We start from the raw sequence: 19638 nt of genomic DNA on the forward strand, positions 1-19638 counted from the left end.
AATATCGACAGACAAAATATCGACGCTGGAATATCGAAGGCAAATATATCGACACCCTATGTACAACATGGTAAGTACAAAAATATCGAAAATAAAATATCGATGTCAAAAATATCGTAATAAATAATATCGTTTTTTTTGTAAAATAAATAAAGTGAAACTAAGTAAATAATACTTATATATAATTTAAACTTATTTAAAAATATGTTATAATGTTTAAAAAGAATAATTATTACTTATTTAATAGTAAACATTTCATTAAAATTAAACATACAATATATAATATATACTTATTTAATAATATCTATATTTTTTTCAAATAATTAAAAAATATTAACAAATACTATAAATTACAAATACATCAACACTCATAAAATAATAACATAAATAATAATAAATAATTATGTTTAATAAATAAAAACAATTAAATATACTTTCAATATTTTAAAAATTAATTAAATACAACATTATGTAACATATTAAATACATAAATAAATATAAATAATATTGGATAGCGTAACAGTAAAAATTACTATTCAAACTCCAGAGGGTGCAACATTAGGGAAAGCGTTGGATAGCGTAAGAGTAAAAATTACTATTCCAACTCCAAAGGATTCAACAGTAGGGAAAGCGTTGGATAGTGTAGGGGGAAACATTACTAGTCCCTCTCCAGAGAGTGCAACAGTAGGGAAAGCGTTGGATAGCGGGTGGGTAAAAATTACTATGCCCACTTCAGTGAGTGCAACAGTAGGGAAAGCGTTGGATAGCGTATGGATAAAAATTACTATTCCAACTCCAAAGGGTGCAACAGTAGGGAAAGAGTTGGATAGCGTAGGGGGAAAAATTACTATTCCCATACCAGAGAGTGCAACAGTAGGGAAAGCGTTGGATAGCATACAGGTAAAAATTACTATTCCAACTCCAGAGGGTGCAACAGTAGGGAAATCATTGGATAGCGTAGGGGTAAAATTACTATTCCAACTCCAAAAAGTGCAACAGTAGGGAAAGAGTTGGATAGCGTAGGGGGACAAATTACTATTCCGACTCCAGAGAGTGCAACAGTAGGGAAAGCGTTGGATAGCGGTTGGGTTAAAATTACTATTCCCACTCCAGTGAGTGCAACAGTAGGTAAAGCGTTGGATGTTGTACGGGTAAAAATTACTATTCCAACTCCAGAGGGTGCAACAGTAAGGAAAGCGTTGGATAGCGTAGGGGGAAAATTTACTATTCAAACTCCAAAGGGTGCAACAGTAGGGAAAGCGTTGGATAGCGTAGGTGGAAAAATTACTATTCCAACTCCAGAGGGTGCAACAGTAGGGAGAACGTTGGATAGCGTAGGGGGAAAAATTACTATTCCCACTCCAGTGAGTGCAACAGTAGGGAAAGTGTTGGATAGCGTAGATGGAAAAATTACTATTCCAACTCCAGAGGGTGCAACAGTAGGGAAAACGTTGGATAGCGTAGAGGGTAAAATTACTATTCCCACTCCAGAGAGTGCAACAGTAGGGAAAGCGTTGGATAGCAGTTGTGTAACAATTACTATTCCCACTCCAGTGAGTGCAACAGTAGGGAAAGCGTTGGATAGCGTACGGTTAAAAATTACTATTCCAACTCCAGAGGGTGCAACAGTAAGGAAAGCGTTGGATAGCGTAGGGGGAACATTTACTATTCAAACTCCAAAGGGTGCAACAGTAGGGAAAGCGTTGGATAGCGTAAGTGGAAAAATTACTATTCCAACTCCAGAGGGTGCAACAGTAGGGAGAACGTTGGATAGCGTAGGGGGAAAAAATATTATTCCCACTCCAGTAAGTGCAACAGTAGGGAAAGTGTTGGATAGCGTAGCTTGAAAAATTACTATTCCAACTCCAGAGGGTGCAACAGTAGGGAAAGCGTTGGATAGCGTAGGTGGAAAAATCACTATTCCAACTCCAGAGGGTGCAACAGTAGGGAAATCATTGGATAGCGTAGGTGGAAAAATTACTATTCCAACTCCAGAGGGTGCAACAGTAGGGAAAACGTAGGATAGCGTAGGGGGTAAAATTACTATTCCCACTCCAGAGAGTGCAACAGTAGGGAAAGCGTTGGATAGCGGTTGGGTAACAATTACTATTCCCACTCCAGTGAGTGCAACAGTAGGGAAAGAGTTGGATAGCGTACGGGTAAAAATTACTATTCCAACTCCAGAGGGTGCAACAATAGGGAAAGCGTTGGATAGCGTTGATGGAAAAATTACTATTCCAACTCCAGAGGGTGCAACAGTAGGGAAATCATTGGATAGCGTAGGTGGAAAAATTACTATTCCAACTCCAGAGGGTGCAACAGTAGGGAAAACGTTGGATAGCGTAGGGGGTAAAATTACTATTCCCACTCCAGAGAGTGCAACAGTAGGGAAAGCGTTGGATAGCGGTTGGGTAACAATTACTATTCCCACTCCAGTGAGTGCAACAGTAGGGAAAGCGTTGGATAGCGTACGGGTAAAAATTACTATTCCAACTCCAGAGGGTGCAACTGTAAGGCAAGCGTTGGATAGCGTAGGGAGAAAATGTACTATTCCAACTCCAAAGGGTGCAACAGTAGGGAAAGCGTTTAATAGCGTAGAATTTTATTTTAACATACTTATAAATAATGTTTATATTTAAAATAATGTATAATTACTTTTTTTAATACATCAACATCAATTATAAACTATTAACAATTATTAAAACATTGGAATGTTGGGAGCTCCATTGAAAACAATGGAGTGCTCTGGGCTTATAATGGCTGGTATAAGCCTGGAGCTCCAACATTCCAATGTTTCTTTGTTCACAGCTCTGGCTGTGAACAAAGGCTTCAGGGAACCTGAGGGGATTCCAATCCCCTCACGCTCCCAAAAGGCTTTGTTTTTTTTGTTAAAACATTCTGTCCTCTAGTGACAGAATGTTCTAATAGCCTTATAGCCCTTCGTAGATGGGCTATACCGCTATTAAAGTCCCTCTCCCTTGTTAAAGGCCCTCGCCTTCGGCTCGGGGCTTTTAACGCTGGAGAGGGCCTTTAATAGCTGGTATAGCCCTCTACGGCGGGCTATAAGGCTATAATAAAACCAATAACAATTGAATAATTAATTGACAATATATTAACAACACCAATAAATATTAATTATTAAATATTACTCAACAAATAATAAATATAAACAAATCAACTATCATAAAAATAATATATATTTTTTTAATTTAAATCTCAATTGAAAAACAATAAAGAAACAATATACAAAATACAATAATTTTTTAAAAAATGTTTACCAATTAAATAATGAATTTCTCTACTGAATAAAATATAATTTCAAATTACAAATATTAATTGCCAATTAAATAAATTAATTATATATTAAAATAATTAATTGGCAATTAATAATTAATTTATACATTAATTATCCATAAAATAAATGTTTAAATACATAAATATTTACAATTAAATTACTTCCCACCCTATTCCCCTATAAACCCACAACCCGCTCCAGTACTAAAACATAAAATTTAATAAAAATTAACATTAATTACCAATTAAATAATTCATTTATCAATTAAAATAATTAATTGCCAATTAATAACTAATTACAAAATAAATTATACATTAAAAAATATTAATTAATTACAATTAAATTACTTCCCACCCTATTCCCCTATAAACCCACAACCCGCTCCAGTACTAAAACATAAAATTTAATAAAAATTAACATTAATTACCAACTAAATAATTAATTTATCAATTAAAATAATAATTGCCAATTAATAACTAATTAGAAAATAAATTATACATTAAACATAATTAATTAATTACTATTAAATTACTTCCCACCCTATTCCCCTATAAACCCACAACCCGCTCCAGTACTAAAACATATAATTTACTTAAAAATAAATGTATTAATATATATAAATAATACACATATAATATAAATTAATTTAAATATTTAACAGAAACATATAACACATACATAATAAAAATCATAAAAATAATAAAAATATCGATATTTGTGACATCAATATTACTTACATCGATATTACTTACATCGATATAAATAAATTCGATATTACTTACATCGATATTACTTACGTTAGGGTCGATATTCTGTCCTACGATATTCTTGACATCGATATTCTGTACCTTCGAAATTTCAAACACGATATTTTGGTAGGTCGAAATTTAATACTCAATATTTTGACTGTGCACCCTTTTTTACATGCTTGCTTTGTCAGCTATGGTGTCCTAAATGGCATTATCTGCTGATTAACACACATCTCATGATCCTTTATTCTCTCCTGGCCAGCCACAGTCCTCTGATTGTCCATCCTCTTGTAATTAGTCAGTCTCCCCACATCATCCAAGTTCTTCTGCTCAGTCATTCACACTTTATCAGCCTCATTATATTACTAGATAGGCCCACGGTCTCCAACCTTTTATGTGATAAGAGCTACTTATGTTCAATGAAAATCATCCTGAGCTACTAATATTATTAGTGTTGTAATAGAGACCACATCAGGTAAGATTACATTTGTGGCCACCCTATGCAAGATTACCACTGATCACCTCAGTGCATCAGGCAACATTGCCAGCAGTAGTGTAAACAAGGTTTTGTTAATGCCTGTGTGGGTAATACATAATACCCATTGCTGCAATGCGCCTGTCACCAAGGTGATGATGATATTAGTATTAAGTCTCCCCAACACCGCATAATTAACCACTCAAATATCAGCATGAAATATGTTTTGGAAATTCAGCCATTTTGCTACACATATCAGCTTATGCATACCGAAACTCACATCTTCATCACAAATGCATACTCCCAATTTAGTACACATATATTAATTCAACCAAGCACAAGAATATTATTTAGTAGGCTGGGCTGCACACAGGAGAGCTACTCACAGGTAGGTGGAGGGCTACCAGTAGCTCACGAACTACTCGACAGAGAAGGCTGAGCTTTGCCATCCATATTCTCCTGATATTCATTCTGTCCTGATTAGCTATGCGTTCCTGGCCAGTCATGTTCTAATGTTCCCATAGTGGAGATCTTTGCACCATCAGCCAAAGTGTTCTGTCTACCTGAATTAGCAGCATCAGAGATATGGTAAAAGTGATTGTGCAACCTCCTCCTGCACATCTTCTCTATTTGCAAAGACCAATAGATTGAACATTGCTTGAACATTAAATGCCTCCAAATGGTATTTAATTCACTTCCCGGACCAATTCACAAGTGGATTTTTCATTATATTTAGCTTCTCCTCTAGAAATCAGAGGATTTTCACAAAACCCTAATTCAGGGCCATAGCCTGTGAAAAGATGTCAGGTACAGCTGAAACTGAAGGACGATTGGTTCCTCAGTTCAAGTCAAAGACAACAGAGTATGTAAACAAATACGCAGGTCTCTCTATAAAAACATCCCACAATCAGAGGAACAGAAGCAGAGCCAATACAAATGTGTCAAACAGAGACAGTTTCAATTTTGTCAGATACAATAGTCTCACTCATCCCAGAAAGAGCTGAGTCTGTGGGGAGCAAAGGTCGAAGAAAGAGACATCTTAATATGTGCTAGGTTTAATGAGGCCCCTCAAGAACAGAGACAGGAACTCTCCTAAAGCAAAGTGCAAACTATAGAAAGAGGTAAAGATGCCTCGCCCAGCAGCAACCAGATCCAGGGATTAGAACTGGAATCCACAGTGGGAACAGAACCGCTTGAGCAAGCTTGGAAAAAAACCTTAAGTCTGACAGAGGGACTAGAGTTTAAACTTTCTCATAGGCTGACTTGTGAGACTCCAACAGTGGATGAAGGTCTACCATAGAAATAAGAATTTGTGGCAGAAACGCGACACCCTCAGCAGGAACAGTAGGATCTGAGAGAGGATTAATAGACACAATATCAGACCCTGTCTCCAGCAGACAAAACAGAATACATGAAAAGGTTTTTCTCTTGAGGAAAGACAAGGTTATCAATTGGCCAAGATGACAGAGCCCAGTTTCTACTGGCTGAAGCAGCAGGGCCATCAGAGAACAAAAATACCTTCTTATCTTCAGCTTGTAGCATGTTTATTTCATTCTTCATATCTTTCAGTTGTTCCAATAAGTCTTCAGGGACTCCAACATTAGCTAAAAATGCAAAACAAGAACTCCATTTAAGAGAGGGAAGGTATTACATGCCCATGGGACATGCTTTTTGCGGATTTCATGGTCTTGCTTTGATTCAGTTTAACTTTAAAAAAAGATACCATTTGTACATTTTGCCGTTTCTCAATCTTTCCAAAGTTATGCGTTTTCACTTTTTATTATACGAATGAAGACATCACTTGAGCTGAAAAAAGTTACTGAAGAGTTCATATGTTTAAATCCTGGATGCATTAATAAATAGCCCTTCATGAAAGATCATGAAAAATCTATGTCAAGACAGCAATGGAAGTGACCAACAAACTAGGCCCAGTTGTTACATTTTGGAACAATAACATTGAGTCAGTTGTAACCATAAATATTGTGGTTCCGGAACACATGGAAGACCTTTGTGAGAAGTCGCATTTCATAGGAGGCATAGCACAGACATGTCTGTGAACTCAGAAATTGTGTTGAAATTTATTTGCTAGATTTGCCATTGTAAAATCATCTGTAAGCCACAACCACCCACTTACTTGATTAATTTGTTTTGATATTAGATTCACCTTAAGCAGCATTCCAGAATCTATGTTTCTGCCTAGCTAAACACATCTTTTCTAAAAGAAATCATGTAAAATCAACGTTGTTTTTGCCCGGCACTGCCCATCTTCCGGAACGGGGTGCGCCGGGAGCTATCAGCAGTTCTTGGACGCCCTCTGGACTTGATCTCCCGTAATGTGCTGCTGGGGCTGGTTGAATAACTGGAGGGCTCACAGGCTGAACGAATGTTTCTTAGGGTGGCCTGCTTAGTTGCCAAGAGAGAGGTGGCTCGTACATTGAGACAACGGGCACCCCGCATGATCCGGTGTTGATGTTGGGGGTGAATTGGTGTGCGCAACAGGAGAAGCCTGATTATATTCCATGGGATACCCCATAAGCATGAACAGGTGTGGGGGAAATGGTGCTCCTTCTATGGACTGTCAATGGAAGCAACTGTTTTTCTCTGACATGCTGTTACCATGTCCTGTTGTATCACCATATGCACAGTTTCATCTGTATGTGATAATTCATGTTTTTGCCGCAACATTTGTTTTAAAAAAATGGTTATGAAAAACATAAAATCAAAGTTGTTTTACTGTCAAAATATGAATCTGCATCACAATTAACTACAGTGGCTTTTCTTCAAAGGATTAATGTCGTGTTTTCTAGCTAACACCAAACCTGCCTCTAAACAGCAATGAAATTCAAACTTAGGTACACATTTATAGATTTGATCTAAAAATCCTTGCCCTATTATCATAACTCAGAGAAAAAAACAGAGTGTTCAAAGGGATAAGGATTAAAACAAATGTCATTTTCAAAGTTACGTCTAAAAAATAATGAAAGTGACACTAACGATATAGAACCTGGCACAAAGGGATATAATGAAAGCTTGCTTCTGTCCTGATGCAGTCGACAGCAATCAATTAGGTTTTCTATGACAGCTCATGTAGAGACATATTCATTTTCTCAGAGATGCAACAATGTACAAAAGCATTCTACTCGGTAGAAAGGCATTTATAAGGGATAGCTAAGCAGTAAACTGGACATGCATTCTTCTGCAGATGCTTCAAATTATCTTCCAAAAATACACCTTTTTAACCTGCATCTAGATGTGTTTTGAAATCAGGATAGCAATATGTCACACCAAGTAATAACCAAGTGTCTCGTCTACATTAAACGTGAAATACTTGCCAGCTCATACTTGGCTGGTGGCTCAATAATGTATTAACCCCTTGGGCGCGGCTGCGATTCTACGCCTGTGCGGCAGTTTTATTGAGTGGGCGGGTTTATGACGGCCCCCAGCCGTCATCAGCACACACCCACCGTGATGCATGATGGCCGTCATCAGCATGGAAGGGGTTAAAGACAAATGAAGCACTGCAAATAATTGCAGCTTTTGTTTCAATGGACCCACTCCAGAGCCATTGGCCATGTCTAGTGTTACATGGCTCGGCTACAAGACAGACAACCTCATTAGAAGTGACAGAGGTATTAAGACTTCTATACTGTTTTCCCTTGAGAATTTATTCGCTCCATTTGAACATTTTCAATGTGAAAAGTCTCGAAAGTGCAAAGTGTGATCTGGAATATTTGTCATTCCCAAAATGTCTGTCCATCTCTCAAAACCAGTCAGTGGCCATACCACTGGCTAACCAATGTTTTGTACCTTAATTTTGACTCAGATACATCCATTAAAAAATGTCAAAGACCACACCACTTCAATTCGTCAAGAATTGGTATGGGTCTTTCACTATCCACCCAAATCATATTTCTCTTACCGCACATATCCCATGTATTTATTTGTTAAGTCTGGTCTAGAAACAGTTCATCCAACTCGATAGGCGGTGAGGGCTAGGATGTGTGAACACTGGTGTGTAATAGTGGTTAGTCAATTAGGTAGTCCATCCACGCTCAACTTCCAATTGTCCCACTGACACTGGGCCACTAATCAACAGGAATTCATAACCTATCCTGAAAGGAGTGCCTCGGTTCACAATGTTCACAACTCCATTATTCAAGTAATGGTTTAGTGCAAAAAAAAGTTCATAGGAAGTCTTTGATAAATTTCAAAATCTGTGGTTTATTTCATAAATCTTTAAAATCGTTAGATCCACACAATATAGTAGCAAATCAATCAGCCAAAGCGTTTTGTCCACACTTGGACATCATCAGGCTCCAAATTAGGTATTGATAATCTGCTCCGAATTTCCTGTTCCATCCATCCCATTAATAAGGAGGTTTTCTGACTAGTAGCGCATTCAAATCCAGCGCGCCTTCTCTCCCGGCTGGTTCGATGCATTCTGCCATGGTCTAGAAGCAGCTTTGTCTGTCTTCCCTAAATATACAAATGCACAAAGATAGATGGGGATTTTTCCTTCCTCTTCGTTCATTGGTCTGTTCAAGCATCAGCTTTTGTTTCCACTCACCATAGTAAAGAGCATGAAGCAATGGGTCAGCCCACTGCATCCATTGATGGTCTTACACTGTAAGTGACAGGTGTTTTCTTGATAACATGTATACAACAGCATGTAACGGTGTACACTTCATTGCAAGGGCTGGTGTACCTGGGCTAGTGGGCACATCAGCTCTGGCACTCCCCTAGCATGGTATGCCCAAGCCGTTCTTTGCTTAGTGCATGGGTTTATAAAAATAAAATAAGAAGAAATAAATTCAAAGTTGCACGCTTGCCATTGCCAAACCTGTTGTGTTTGCCAAAGCTTGTGGAAAACAATGACTCCTTCCATAAATGAAAGTGATACTGCTCAAAGCATCTATATCAGACCAGATATATGTGACATTGCATCTCTTATTAATGAGACCATCTCAGTCAGTTCTGGCCTTGTGATAATTGGTAGCAGGAAAATGTTCTTGAGATTACGTGCTGCAATTCGGAAACCACAATTAATCAATCAGTGGATTTTTTTCTTTAAACAGATTTTATTGGGATTGTTATAGTACCACTTGGAAATTGCCGTAGATATGCCATTATAAAACAAGACACTGACAGATTACAGAGAATGGCAATATCATTAGGTACATTTTGCATATAAAGAACTGAAAATGAAAAACGAAACTTTACGCAGACATTCTCACCCCACCCCCACTGGCAAACACGTGTGAATACAGATGAATGGCTCATGCTCACCCACGTACCTTTAGCGTCATATTTGACATTGATGGCTTAAGTTTCCCATGTTTCAGAGATGTTGGTAGCACGACAACATTACATTTGTCTGATACGCTCGTTCAACAATGAGTATACGAGTTAGCACCACAGTGTTCACGTTGACTTTAATGGCTGTTTATTCACTGTTATGTTACGTTTTTTGTAAGGTATTATCCAGAGCAAACACCCACAGCTATTCCACGGTGGTTGATTTTTACAACAGATAAACCGCTAGACTCCACTATTGCCCAGAATCAGGTCTATATTATCAGAAACTAATATTGGTCATGTGTTGTATTGCTAAAATGTTTAATCAGTATCCCCCGCATGTGTATAATATAAACATGGCAGATCATGTCAGAATATAAAATGAGTGATAGACAGCTCATGTTCTTATAATTTATTTTTACAGACACTCGCCCCCGAAGAAGGGAACAGGGCTTCCCGAAATGCATAGGGCGACGCTTCTTCGCAAGTCTAGTGACCGAGTATTGAAATGATGTAACGTTTCTACATGATTATGTACAAAGGAACACTATGAGTGGTTACATACATTTATGTTGAAAAGTCATGTACAGTTAAAACTAAGGCATTCAAAAGAAGTTTTTGTCTTGTATAAAACAATTCTGTCAGCTAACCAGAACCAATTGAAAATAATGGTTACAGGTCAGAATATATCCTTTTGTAAATAAATGTGTTTCTTGGGAAAAGAAAAAGGCTGATCACATATTATTTAGAATATGAAATTTGTGAGAAATTGTGAGATTTTTTCTCTCTAGGAACAGTGCATTCCGCATGTAGGCTTCGCTTACATTTCATAAAAAGAAGAGCCCAATTTCAAACATCATGGCCCCCAACAACTCACAGAAGCTGCTGATCAGGGAGTTTGCGACGGAAGAGGAGGAAGGTCTATGCCCCGGTATGTAGCCCATCTTGACTATTTTTCCAATGTTTTTGAGGGCATCCATGTGCCTGAAAGACCGCCATCTCTGCACCCATTCAATTATCTAGTGCCTTCCGCCATTTCCCAATTGTGGGTGGGGAAGTTCCTTTCCATAGCTGGGCAATATCATGCTTGGCAATCGTGAATGCAAGGAAGAGTAAGTGGTGTTTGTAACGGTTCCCTCTGATATCGCCTGTACTGTGAAGTAAGAACAATCTAGGGTCGAGTGGGTGGTCCCAAGACAACACCTCTTTAAGGCAGATTGAGACCTTGAGCGAAAAGGGCTGTATTGCAGCGCAGCTCCATACCATGTGGAAGAACGACCCTTCCTCCCTGGCACACCTAAGGCACTGGGGAGATGCTATGGCCCCCATCCTCCAAAGACGAAGGCGTGTGTAATATACGCAGTGAACATATTTGAATTGGAGGACACCGTGGCACCCCGGGGACTAGTTATAGCCTCTGCCCAATCGTAATCAGTAAACTCTGGATTATCATCTTCTCATACCTTCCTAGTCTTGTTGAGGGTCGTGGTGGAGTGTAGTCAATGTTTGATTGATCTGCAGGATTTTGTGAGCACCCAATTCGCCCATAGGAAGGCGAACCTCCAAAGGGTGAACCTCCGGGAGGTCATCTAGATTTAGAAGCGTTGGGGTCAAAGCATGGCGTAATCGGAGACACTTGTAAAACTGGGATTTATGAAGATGGAATTCTTCTTGGAATTGTGAGAAGGATTTTAGAGTAGTACCCTGAATAATGTCTCCTAATGTGGAGATACCAATTTGATCCCATTGACGGAACCCCTGCAACGCAGCCACCTGGCGGATGAAGGTACCAGGCCACAATGGTGTTGTCCGTGTCAGACGTCCATGCTACCCCATGTGCCGGACAGTATATCTCCATAGCTGAACTGGTGTTCTGCTGGCGCGAAGGACAGGATCAAGTGACCGTGTGCTGTACAGCAACCGAAGGAGGGGAACTTCCTCCATTGCCTTATGTTCAAGGGCAAATGCCGGGTCTGTAAAAAAAACAAGCACTGGCGTTGCCAATAGGTTTCGCATTTGGAAAGTTGGAGGTATTTGTTTTGTAAATGACATTTTATATTTATATATTGTTATTGACAATGCCAATAACGATATATAAATATAAAATGTAATTTACAAAACCAATAGCTCCAACTTTCCAAATGCGAAACCAACGCCGAAACAAAACCGAGTGCACACGGTCGGCTTCTGCGTACTCATGCAGACCTCCCGCACCGGCCTGCCTGAGTCATCAATTATTCAGTGCCCTCAGATCCGAAGGCATTCAACCCGAGTGCCGCCGCTGTGGCCGACAGAATGAGAAGTGGCGTGACTGAGCGCGCAGAGACGACTGACTCATTTGATGTTTACCTTTAAAAAGCCAAAACGAAAATTGCTTCCATAATCCTGCAGTTTATTTTAATCAAACTTTACCGGCACGCAGGCGGTCACAAACCTCACATCACGTACTGTAGTGTTTGTAAGAGTGTTGATATGCTGGCAAATGGCCGGAGGGCCGACAGAATGAGAAGTGGCGTGACTGAGCGCGGAGAGACGACTGACTCATTTGATGTTTACGACTGACTCATTTGATGTTTACCTTTAAAAAGCCAAAACGAAAATTGCTTCCATAATGCTGCAGTTTATTTTAATCAAACTTTACCGGCACGCAGGCGGTCACAAACCTCATATCACGTACTGTAGTGTTTGTAAGAGTGTTGATATGCTGGCAAATGGCCGGAGGGAAGCCGGATGGCGGCGGGAGAGCCTGGTGGGGGGGCGGGAATGCGTGCGAGGGGAGGAGAAGTGTGGCAGGCAGATGGGCGGCCTGGTGGGGGGGCGGGAATGCGAGCCTGGTGGGGGCAGGCGGATTAGGGAGATGCTCGTGCTTGTGTGGTCACGTGACCCGCTTTTGTGGTCACGTGACCTCACATGCACTGGGAAGAAACGCCAGTGGTTTCACTAGTCGATCAAGCCCTTGAATTTTCGCCTATTACATTCGCAAGCGAATGATAATAGGCGAAACCTAAAAATGTAAATCCGTACTCTTAAAGCACAAACTACTCACCCTTACGGGTCTCAAGGCGCTGGGGGTTATCGTGGAAATTAAGTGAGCTATTGCCCAGAGTCACATGGTGCTGAGCTGCCACCGGAGCCAGGGATCGAACTGTGAACCCTGTGCTCCAAAGTCAGCAGTTGTGGCCGCTGCACCACACCTCTCCACTACAGGTGTGTTATACCACCAGTCATCAATAACTAGGAGGTGAGAGGCCACATAATATGAGTATACGTCAGCAGCCGCTATGCCAGCACAGAATGTAGATTGCACACAGGTCTATAATGCCACCCTGACCTCACCTCCACCCCACAAGAATTTATTAAGTATAGCATTTATTTGTGCAAACCAAGACTTTGGTATATGATATGGGAAGTTTTGGAGGTGATAGAGCACTCTGGGGAGTGAGACCATTTTGAAAATTACTGCACGCCCATATAGTGAGAGGGGCAGGGAGGATCTTATGGAAGTCTCCCCCTGGAGGCCGGCCTAGAGCGGGTTAATATTGCACGCCCATGAGGTCGTAGGGCAGGGAGACATAAATATTCCCAGGTACTGCAAACCATCAGTAGCGTGTTGGAGCTGGGATACCTATGTACCCCTGCCCTGTTGCCCGCAAACTGGAAATAACACAGATTTAGTTGGATTAGTATGGAGTCTAGTGGTCTGACCGAAAACACGGAGAATCTGCAAGATTCTCGGACCTGAGATCCAGGGATCCGCCATGAAAAATAAGACGTTGTCTGCGTATAGAGCTATATGATCTGGTTGCGACCTTGGCCACTCAAAGCTGCGGAGCACCGGGTCTCTGCGAACCCAAACCGCCAGGGGTTCCACTACCAAGGCGAATGGAAGCAGAGACAGGGGGCAGCCCTGCTGGGTGCCGCGGCTAATAGAGAAGAAGGGAGAGCGATGACCAGCGATACGCACGGAGGCCATGGGTTCTGCGTGTAATAGACGCACATATGCCAGGAAGCGTGAGCCAAAATCAACCGCCTCCAAAAGCTGGAATAGGTACTCCCAGCTCAGGGAGTCAAAAGCCTTATCAATGTCTGCAAGAAGTATTGCAGCAGGACGTCTTAGCTCTGGGGCCAGTGCCATGGAATTGTGGACACGGCGAATATTATGACAAGTGCATCGATTCGGCATGAAGCCCAATTGGTCTAGGTGGATCAGATCTTGAATGCAAGTATGCAAGCGGTCTGCGAGAACTTTCCCCAGTAATTTGGATTCAAGTTAAATAGGGAAATAAGGCAGTATGAAGACAAATCATCGGACAGGCGACCGGGCTTCAAAAATAAAATGATCTTGGGCTGGGGCTGGCACCAGCGCCGGGGTAATAATTGACGTTCAAGAGCTTTGTGTATGGTTTCCAGTTCGTGTGGGCCCAACGAGGACATGTGAGAATTAAGAAATTCTATGGGGAACCCGTTGGGGCCGGGGCCCGGCCAGGTCACCGTGAGTGCCGCCGTCAATTCATCTACTGTTATGGGGGCATCTAGTTGATCCCTAAACTAGTCTGTTAGCCTCGGGGGGGATGTCCCAAAGGAACTAAGCTATGAGGTCTGCTTAGAGCTGCTTCCTTACGGGTGTATAGCGTGGAGAAGTGGTGAGCGAATTTTGTGATGACTTCTGCGGGGGATGAGCGTAAGACGCCATCGCGACGTCTAATGATTGGAACCAGGGCTGGAGTACGGTCGGATTGACAAAGCCTGTGTAACATTTTGCTTGATTTATCTCCCCACTGGTGTATCCGGTGTTGAGATACCAACCAAATCTCCTTCACAACCTCTATCAGGTGTTGGTGTAGCTGTTGATGCGTGAGGGCTAGGTTATGCTGAAGGGTTGAGCTAGGAGCCTGTGTTATTATGCCTCAAGGGATGCGCACTGGGTTTCCCACTCCATCCGCTGAGCGGAGCGTTGACGTTTGTCATTCGTTCTATAGCTGATATCTACCCCCCTGATGGTGGCTTTCAAGGCTTCCTAGAAGGTCTCATTGGAGGGAGCGGAGTCAGTGTTCAGCGTGAGATACTCCTGGATCGCCGTGTCCAGGCACTCTTGATAGTCCAGATCTCGAAGGTGCCATGGGGACATTCGCCACTGGAGGGGAGGCTTATGGAAGTGCAAGAGGAGTGTAACCGTGACAGGGGAGTGATCAGACAGCCCTCTGGGATGATGGGAAACCTGGGAAAACACATGGATATATTTCTGTGGTGTAAACAAGTAATCTAGACGAGACATGGAGCCGTGCACTGTGGACATGTATGTGTAGCCTATTTCAGCGGGATGGTATTCACGCCATATATCAGCCCATCCAAGTGCACTGGCAAGCAGTGACAACTTAGAGGCCACCGCAGGAGGATATGCACCTGATTCCTGCCGCCTATCAAGCGATGACATAGTATCATTCCAATCGCCTCCCAGGATAGACAGGCTCTCTGGGAGATCGCTCCACTGACGGGTGATGCTCTCAACAAATGTGTTCCCTAAAGGCATGGGTGCGTATACACTACCAATGTGAAGTGGTTTCCCTATAGAGTGTGCCCGACAGAAGGACATATCTACTTCCGGGATCCGCCCAGTGTTTACTATGGACAAAGGGGACGCGTCTATGACTGAGGATAGCTGTTCCTCAGGAGCAGCTAGTAAAACCTGCGTGGAAGACCTGCTGAAACCCAAACCTGGCTAAACAGGGAGCTTTGTTGTACAAGAGATGAGTGTCCTGCAGGAGAAGAATGTTGGCACCATTCCGTTTAACTTGCCGAAGGACAGCCCCATGCTTGATTTTATTAAGCAGCCCACGAACGTTCCTTGTTACCACAGTGAGGTCACCCACAGGAGAGGCAATTTGCTGTGTGGCCATGTGACAATGTTTCGGTCTAAAAATACTTTCCTACTAAGTGAAGGCTGGAATGAACGTCTGCGTGTGAAAGAAAACTGGAAACAACAAAACAGTAGATTCAATGAACCCCCCCCTTTTTGTCCCGCCTACCCCCACCGATACACCCAAGAACTAGGAGCATCTGTCACGGAATGGAATACCCCAGGCCCCAACTGGAGAACCCAGGGCTCCCCTGCCAATGGATCCCAACATTCCCATAAAACATTAACATTGGGGTACGAGAGTCTGTGACAGGTCAGCCGCAATATACAATGTCCACCTCTTCTCGGTGCAAGATAGACGGAGTAGTTCCAACCAACGGACATGTAGATACAAGCAAAAAAGGAGATTCACAGGCCTTGGAATGATCAGGATGTGCGTTCAGGGCTAGAAGAGCACCAGTCGGACCCAGAGCGATGCTGTCTCTTTGATTTCGTCCGACGCAATCCGTTTTACTGTGAGCCCTTGGAGGAGTCGGACTCAAGTGGCAGTGGTGAATGTGGTTTTAAATTGGCGCCTTAATCGGACCAGGCGAAAACTGTTTCAGGCAAATCGAAAAAATGGTTCATTGAGTTATACACAACACGGAGCCTGTAATGGTAAAGCATCACGTATGAGATACTAAGGTCGTGAAGTCTCCGTTTTGCTCCTGTGAAGGACTGCCTCTGCTGTTGTACGAGGCAGGTGTAATCTGGGAAAATCATTATAGGCCTTGAGTCGAAGACAATTTTTTCCTTATGCAAACTGTAATATTGCATCCCTGTCCGCATAATTAAGCAGCTTAGTGATGACAGGCCTTGGGGTTTCCCCGGGGCGGGGGTGGGGGGGGGGGGTGGTGGTTTCCTCGTAAGTGCCTGATGGGCTCTCACGACTACAAAGCACATGGAGATTATATCGCAGGCAGCAAATCTTGCCATGAAGTGAGGAAGCGATTCATCGAGTTGCCCTCGCAGTCCTCTGGAAAACCAACAAATTGGAAATGATTGCGCCTAGCGAGGCTTTCCGCATCTTCAACCCTGGATGCAAGTTCTTTGAGAGATGACCGTGAGGTTATTGATGTGCTGCTGTAGGGTTGTCACATTGTCCTCCATGGAAGACACCCTAGTTTCAGCTTCTGTGATGCGATCAACTGCTTTTCGCAGGTCTAGGCGCAAGAAGGAGACTATGGTGGCAACAGCGCCAATCTTGGTCCCAAGTGTGTCTCTGGCGTCTGTAATGGCCACAAGGAGTGCCTCATTATCTGGTACTGGGCCAGGCACTGATCCTCCGCTCGCTGACGTAGTGTATTGGTCCAGTGTGCTCTGTTTCGGACCCGTAGCGCCCAGCTTATCTTTCCCCATTGTGTTTCGCGAATGCGGCACCTCAAGTGGGCCGGGGGACTTTGTTCAGAATTCTTTGTGGCCCTCGAATTGCGATGAGACCAAAGCGCCACTCCGGGGGCTCACCAGGGTGTGTGTCACACGCTGGTTCTCATGGACACCCCCCACTGCTAAGCCACAAGCCGCACCAGTACTAGCACAGCCACCTATGCAGCCTGCATCAGGGAGCCAAGCAGGCCCAACTAACCGGACCTAGCTCGCCACACCACCAGCACGCCACAAGCCTCCAACTATCTCTGTGCTGTAGGGCGGACTGCCTGATTTATGAAGTGATTGAATACTGTAAGTAGCCCATGTCTGCAGGGCCTGTCATGTAGTCCCACTGCTTCTCTCCACTAATCGGCACGAGGGTATGGCTCCACCCCTCAGCCCTGGCAGTGTAGCCCTGTGTTAGCAGCTGGATGCCTTCAGTGTAGTCGAGTGGGGCTCTGAGCCAGCGCACAGTGGCCCACCGGGCTCCAAGCAGGAGCCCTAGTGCCTTGTGGATCTAGGACCAGGCTTGAGCGGGAGGCCCTGGTCTGCCTTGTTCTCCCCAGCACAGGGTAAGCGTAATGCGCCCAAAGTGTAACCCAATGGGGCCGCTCAACAGCAGACCCAGATGGCAGGTCCTCCTAATCAGGATCAAAAAACACAGAAAGTGCCCACAGGTCCTACTGGTAAGTCAGCTGGGCTTAGCTGGGCTTGTGGAAACTGCTTACCATGCTCGGGGGATCCCTTTTAAAGGACAGTTCCCCTCACACACCAGAGGTGTCCTGCTTCATCATAGGGGTGCCTCCTCGCGTCATAAGCCTAATGGTGACGTGGGCTACAACCCCCTCACTACGAGGGAGGAGCTCAGGGATGTTTATGTAGGAGAGGATGGTCCTAAAACCTTATATGACCATGGTGTGTTTAAGGTGAGGTGCAGTGCTATAGTGACTGGTGATTAAAACTGCATAAAACGTTAGTTTAGGCGAACTTTATTCTATTACCCTGTGACAAGATTAAAAACAAATAGCTTGAAATGTAGCTGCCGAACTTTAGAGTCAGCTGCATCCAAAAACGATCGACATCTTTCGGCCTGTGGACCTATATAAGTGTTGCGGCCTTCGGATCAATTTACAGCTACTGCAAAAGGGGGAGTATGTGAATCAACAAATGTGAATGAAAAAACAATGGACACCGGTATGAGATACTACACCAGTTATACTGTTGTTCGGTAGATTCGTCGGTGGAACGTACAACAGTCAGGGAATATACCGCATCTGTCCTGGGCTTTGAGCTAAAGGTCGCATGTGAGCATCCTCTTGAGCCCGCCGTGCTCCACTCGTCCTTCCCCCCTGCTGTCAGACGTACATGCTTGAGCACTCTTCTAACCTGTAGCGGATAGTCGGCGTATGTACCTTTGGCTCTAAACCCAGGACAGATGCGGTATAAAACAGAAAAAGGACTGCAAGGCAGCTACCACTTTAGGTAAGAAAATTCCAAAAGAGACCCACTGCTTCAGCATTGATGGTTATGTACCTGCTGAAATGTCTGTATTTAAACCAAGTATTCCACCATCACATATGGCATTACTTTATAAACTACGCTCTTTTGCCTTCTGAAATGTCTGTATCTCAGCAAATTACTTGACCGCTAGATTAGTGAAAATCATCCATGCCTCTTTCATAGGCAAGTTTAACAACATTCAAATTTCAGAAGATCAATTAAGACGTTTATTTTGATTCATCTGAGTCTTATAATTCAACTAAAGCAGTGGTTGTTAACCATCATAACTGGAATCAGAGGATCCGCTGCCCCCGCCCCGCCACCCCCCCTGAGTCAGTATTGGAAGATGGGAGTCACGGAACTTACAAGCAATACATAAAAATACAAAAACAAGTATACACAAAACAAATGTTCAAATATTGACATATTTTCACAATCACATATAAAAAACGTTTACACATTTTTAGTGTTGTTTCTTTATATATATATATAAATATTGTGAATGGTGATTAAAACTGCATGAAACCATTTCTACATTTTGCTGAAGTGAATAGCTGGGTCGCGCCCACCTGCCTCAAGACTGTGTGGACTGCACGTGGACTGCACGAACTCTCACCACACCACACCTCGCCGCACACGCTCCGCGGGTGCCGCGTCGCCAGGACACCGTGAGGAGGAGCAGTCGGGGAGACTTGGAAATACTTTTGCAATCTCGGCGGAGGGCTGCAGGGCTGCGAGCGTACAGGGACTCCAATTCCCAGGAGTCCCTGTCAGACCGTTGACAACTTCCGGTCCGCTCTCCCTGCCGGCCCGCCCCCCGCCCACCGGAGGGCTTCTTTAAACCCCTTGCTCCCTAGCCCTCATTGGGAAACCATTTCTACATTTTGCTGAAGTGAATAGCTGGGTCGCGCCCACCTGCCTCAAGACTGTGTGGACTGCACGTGGACTGCACGAACTCTCACCACACCTCGCCGCACCCGCTCCGCGGGTGCCGCGTCGCCAGGACACCGTGAGGAGGAGCAGTCGGGGAGACTTGGAAATACTTTTGCAATCTCGGCGG

The 19638-nt window shown here is 43.2% G+C and overlaps 1 protein-coding gene across 1 annotated transcript in view; it reads right to left on the minus strand.

Moving 5' to 3' along the window:
- Positions 1-19638, minus strand: part of LOC144785371 (uncharacterized) — a 337243-nt gene that overhangs the window by 172776 nt on the left and 144829 nt on the right. The window contains exon 6 of the mRNA XM_078664322.1: positions 6038-6123. Within this exon, the coding sequence (XP_078520448.1) occupies positions 6038-6123 (86 nt within the window). The remainder of the gene's footprint in view (positions 1-6037; positions 6124-19638) is intronic.

Source organism: Lissotriton helveticus, chromosome 10, assembly GCF_964261635.1.
Source record: "Lissotriton helveticus chromosome 10, aLisHel1.1, whole genome shotgun sequence".
NCBI lineage: Eukaryota > Metazoa > Chordata > Amphibia > Caudata > Salamandridae > Lissotriton > Lissotriton helveticus.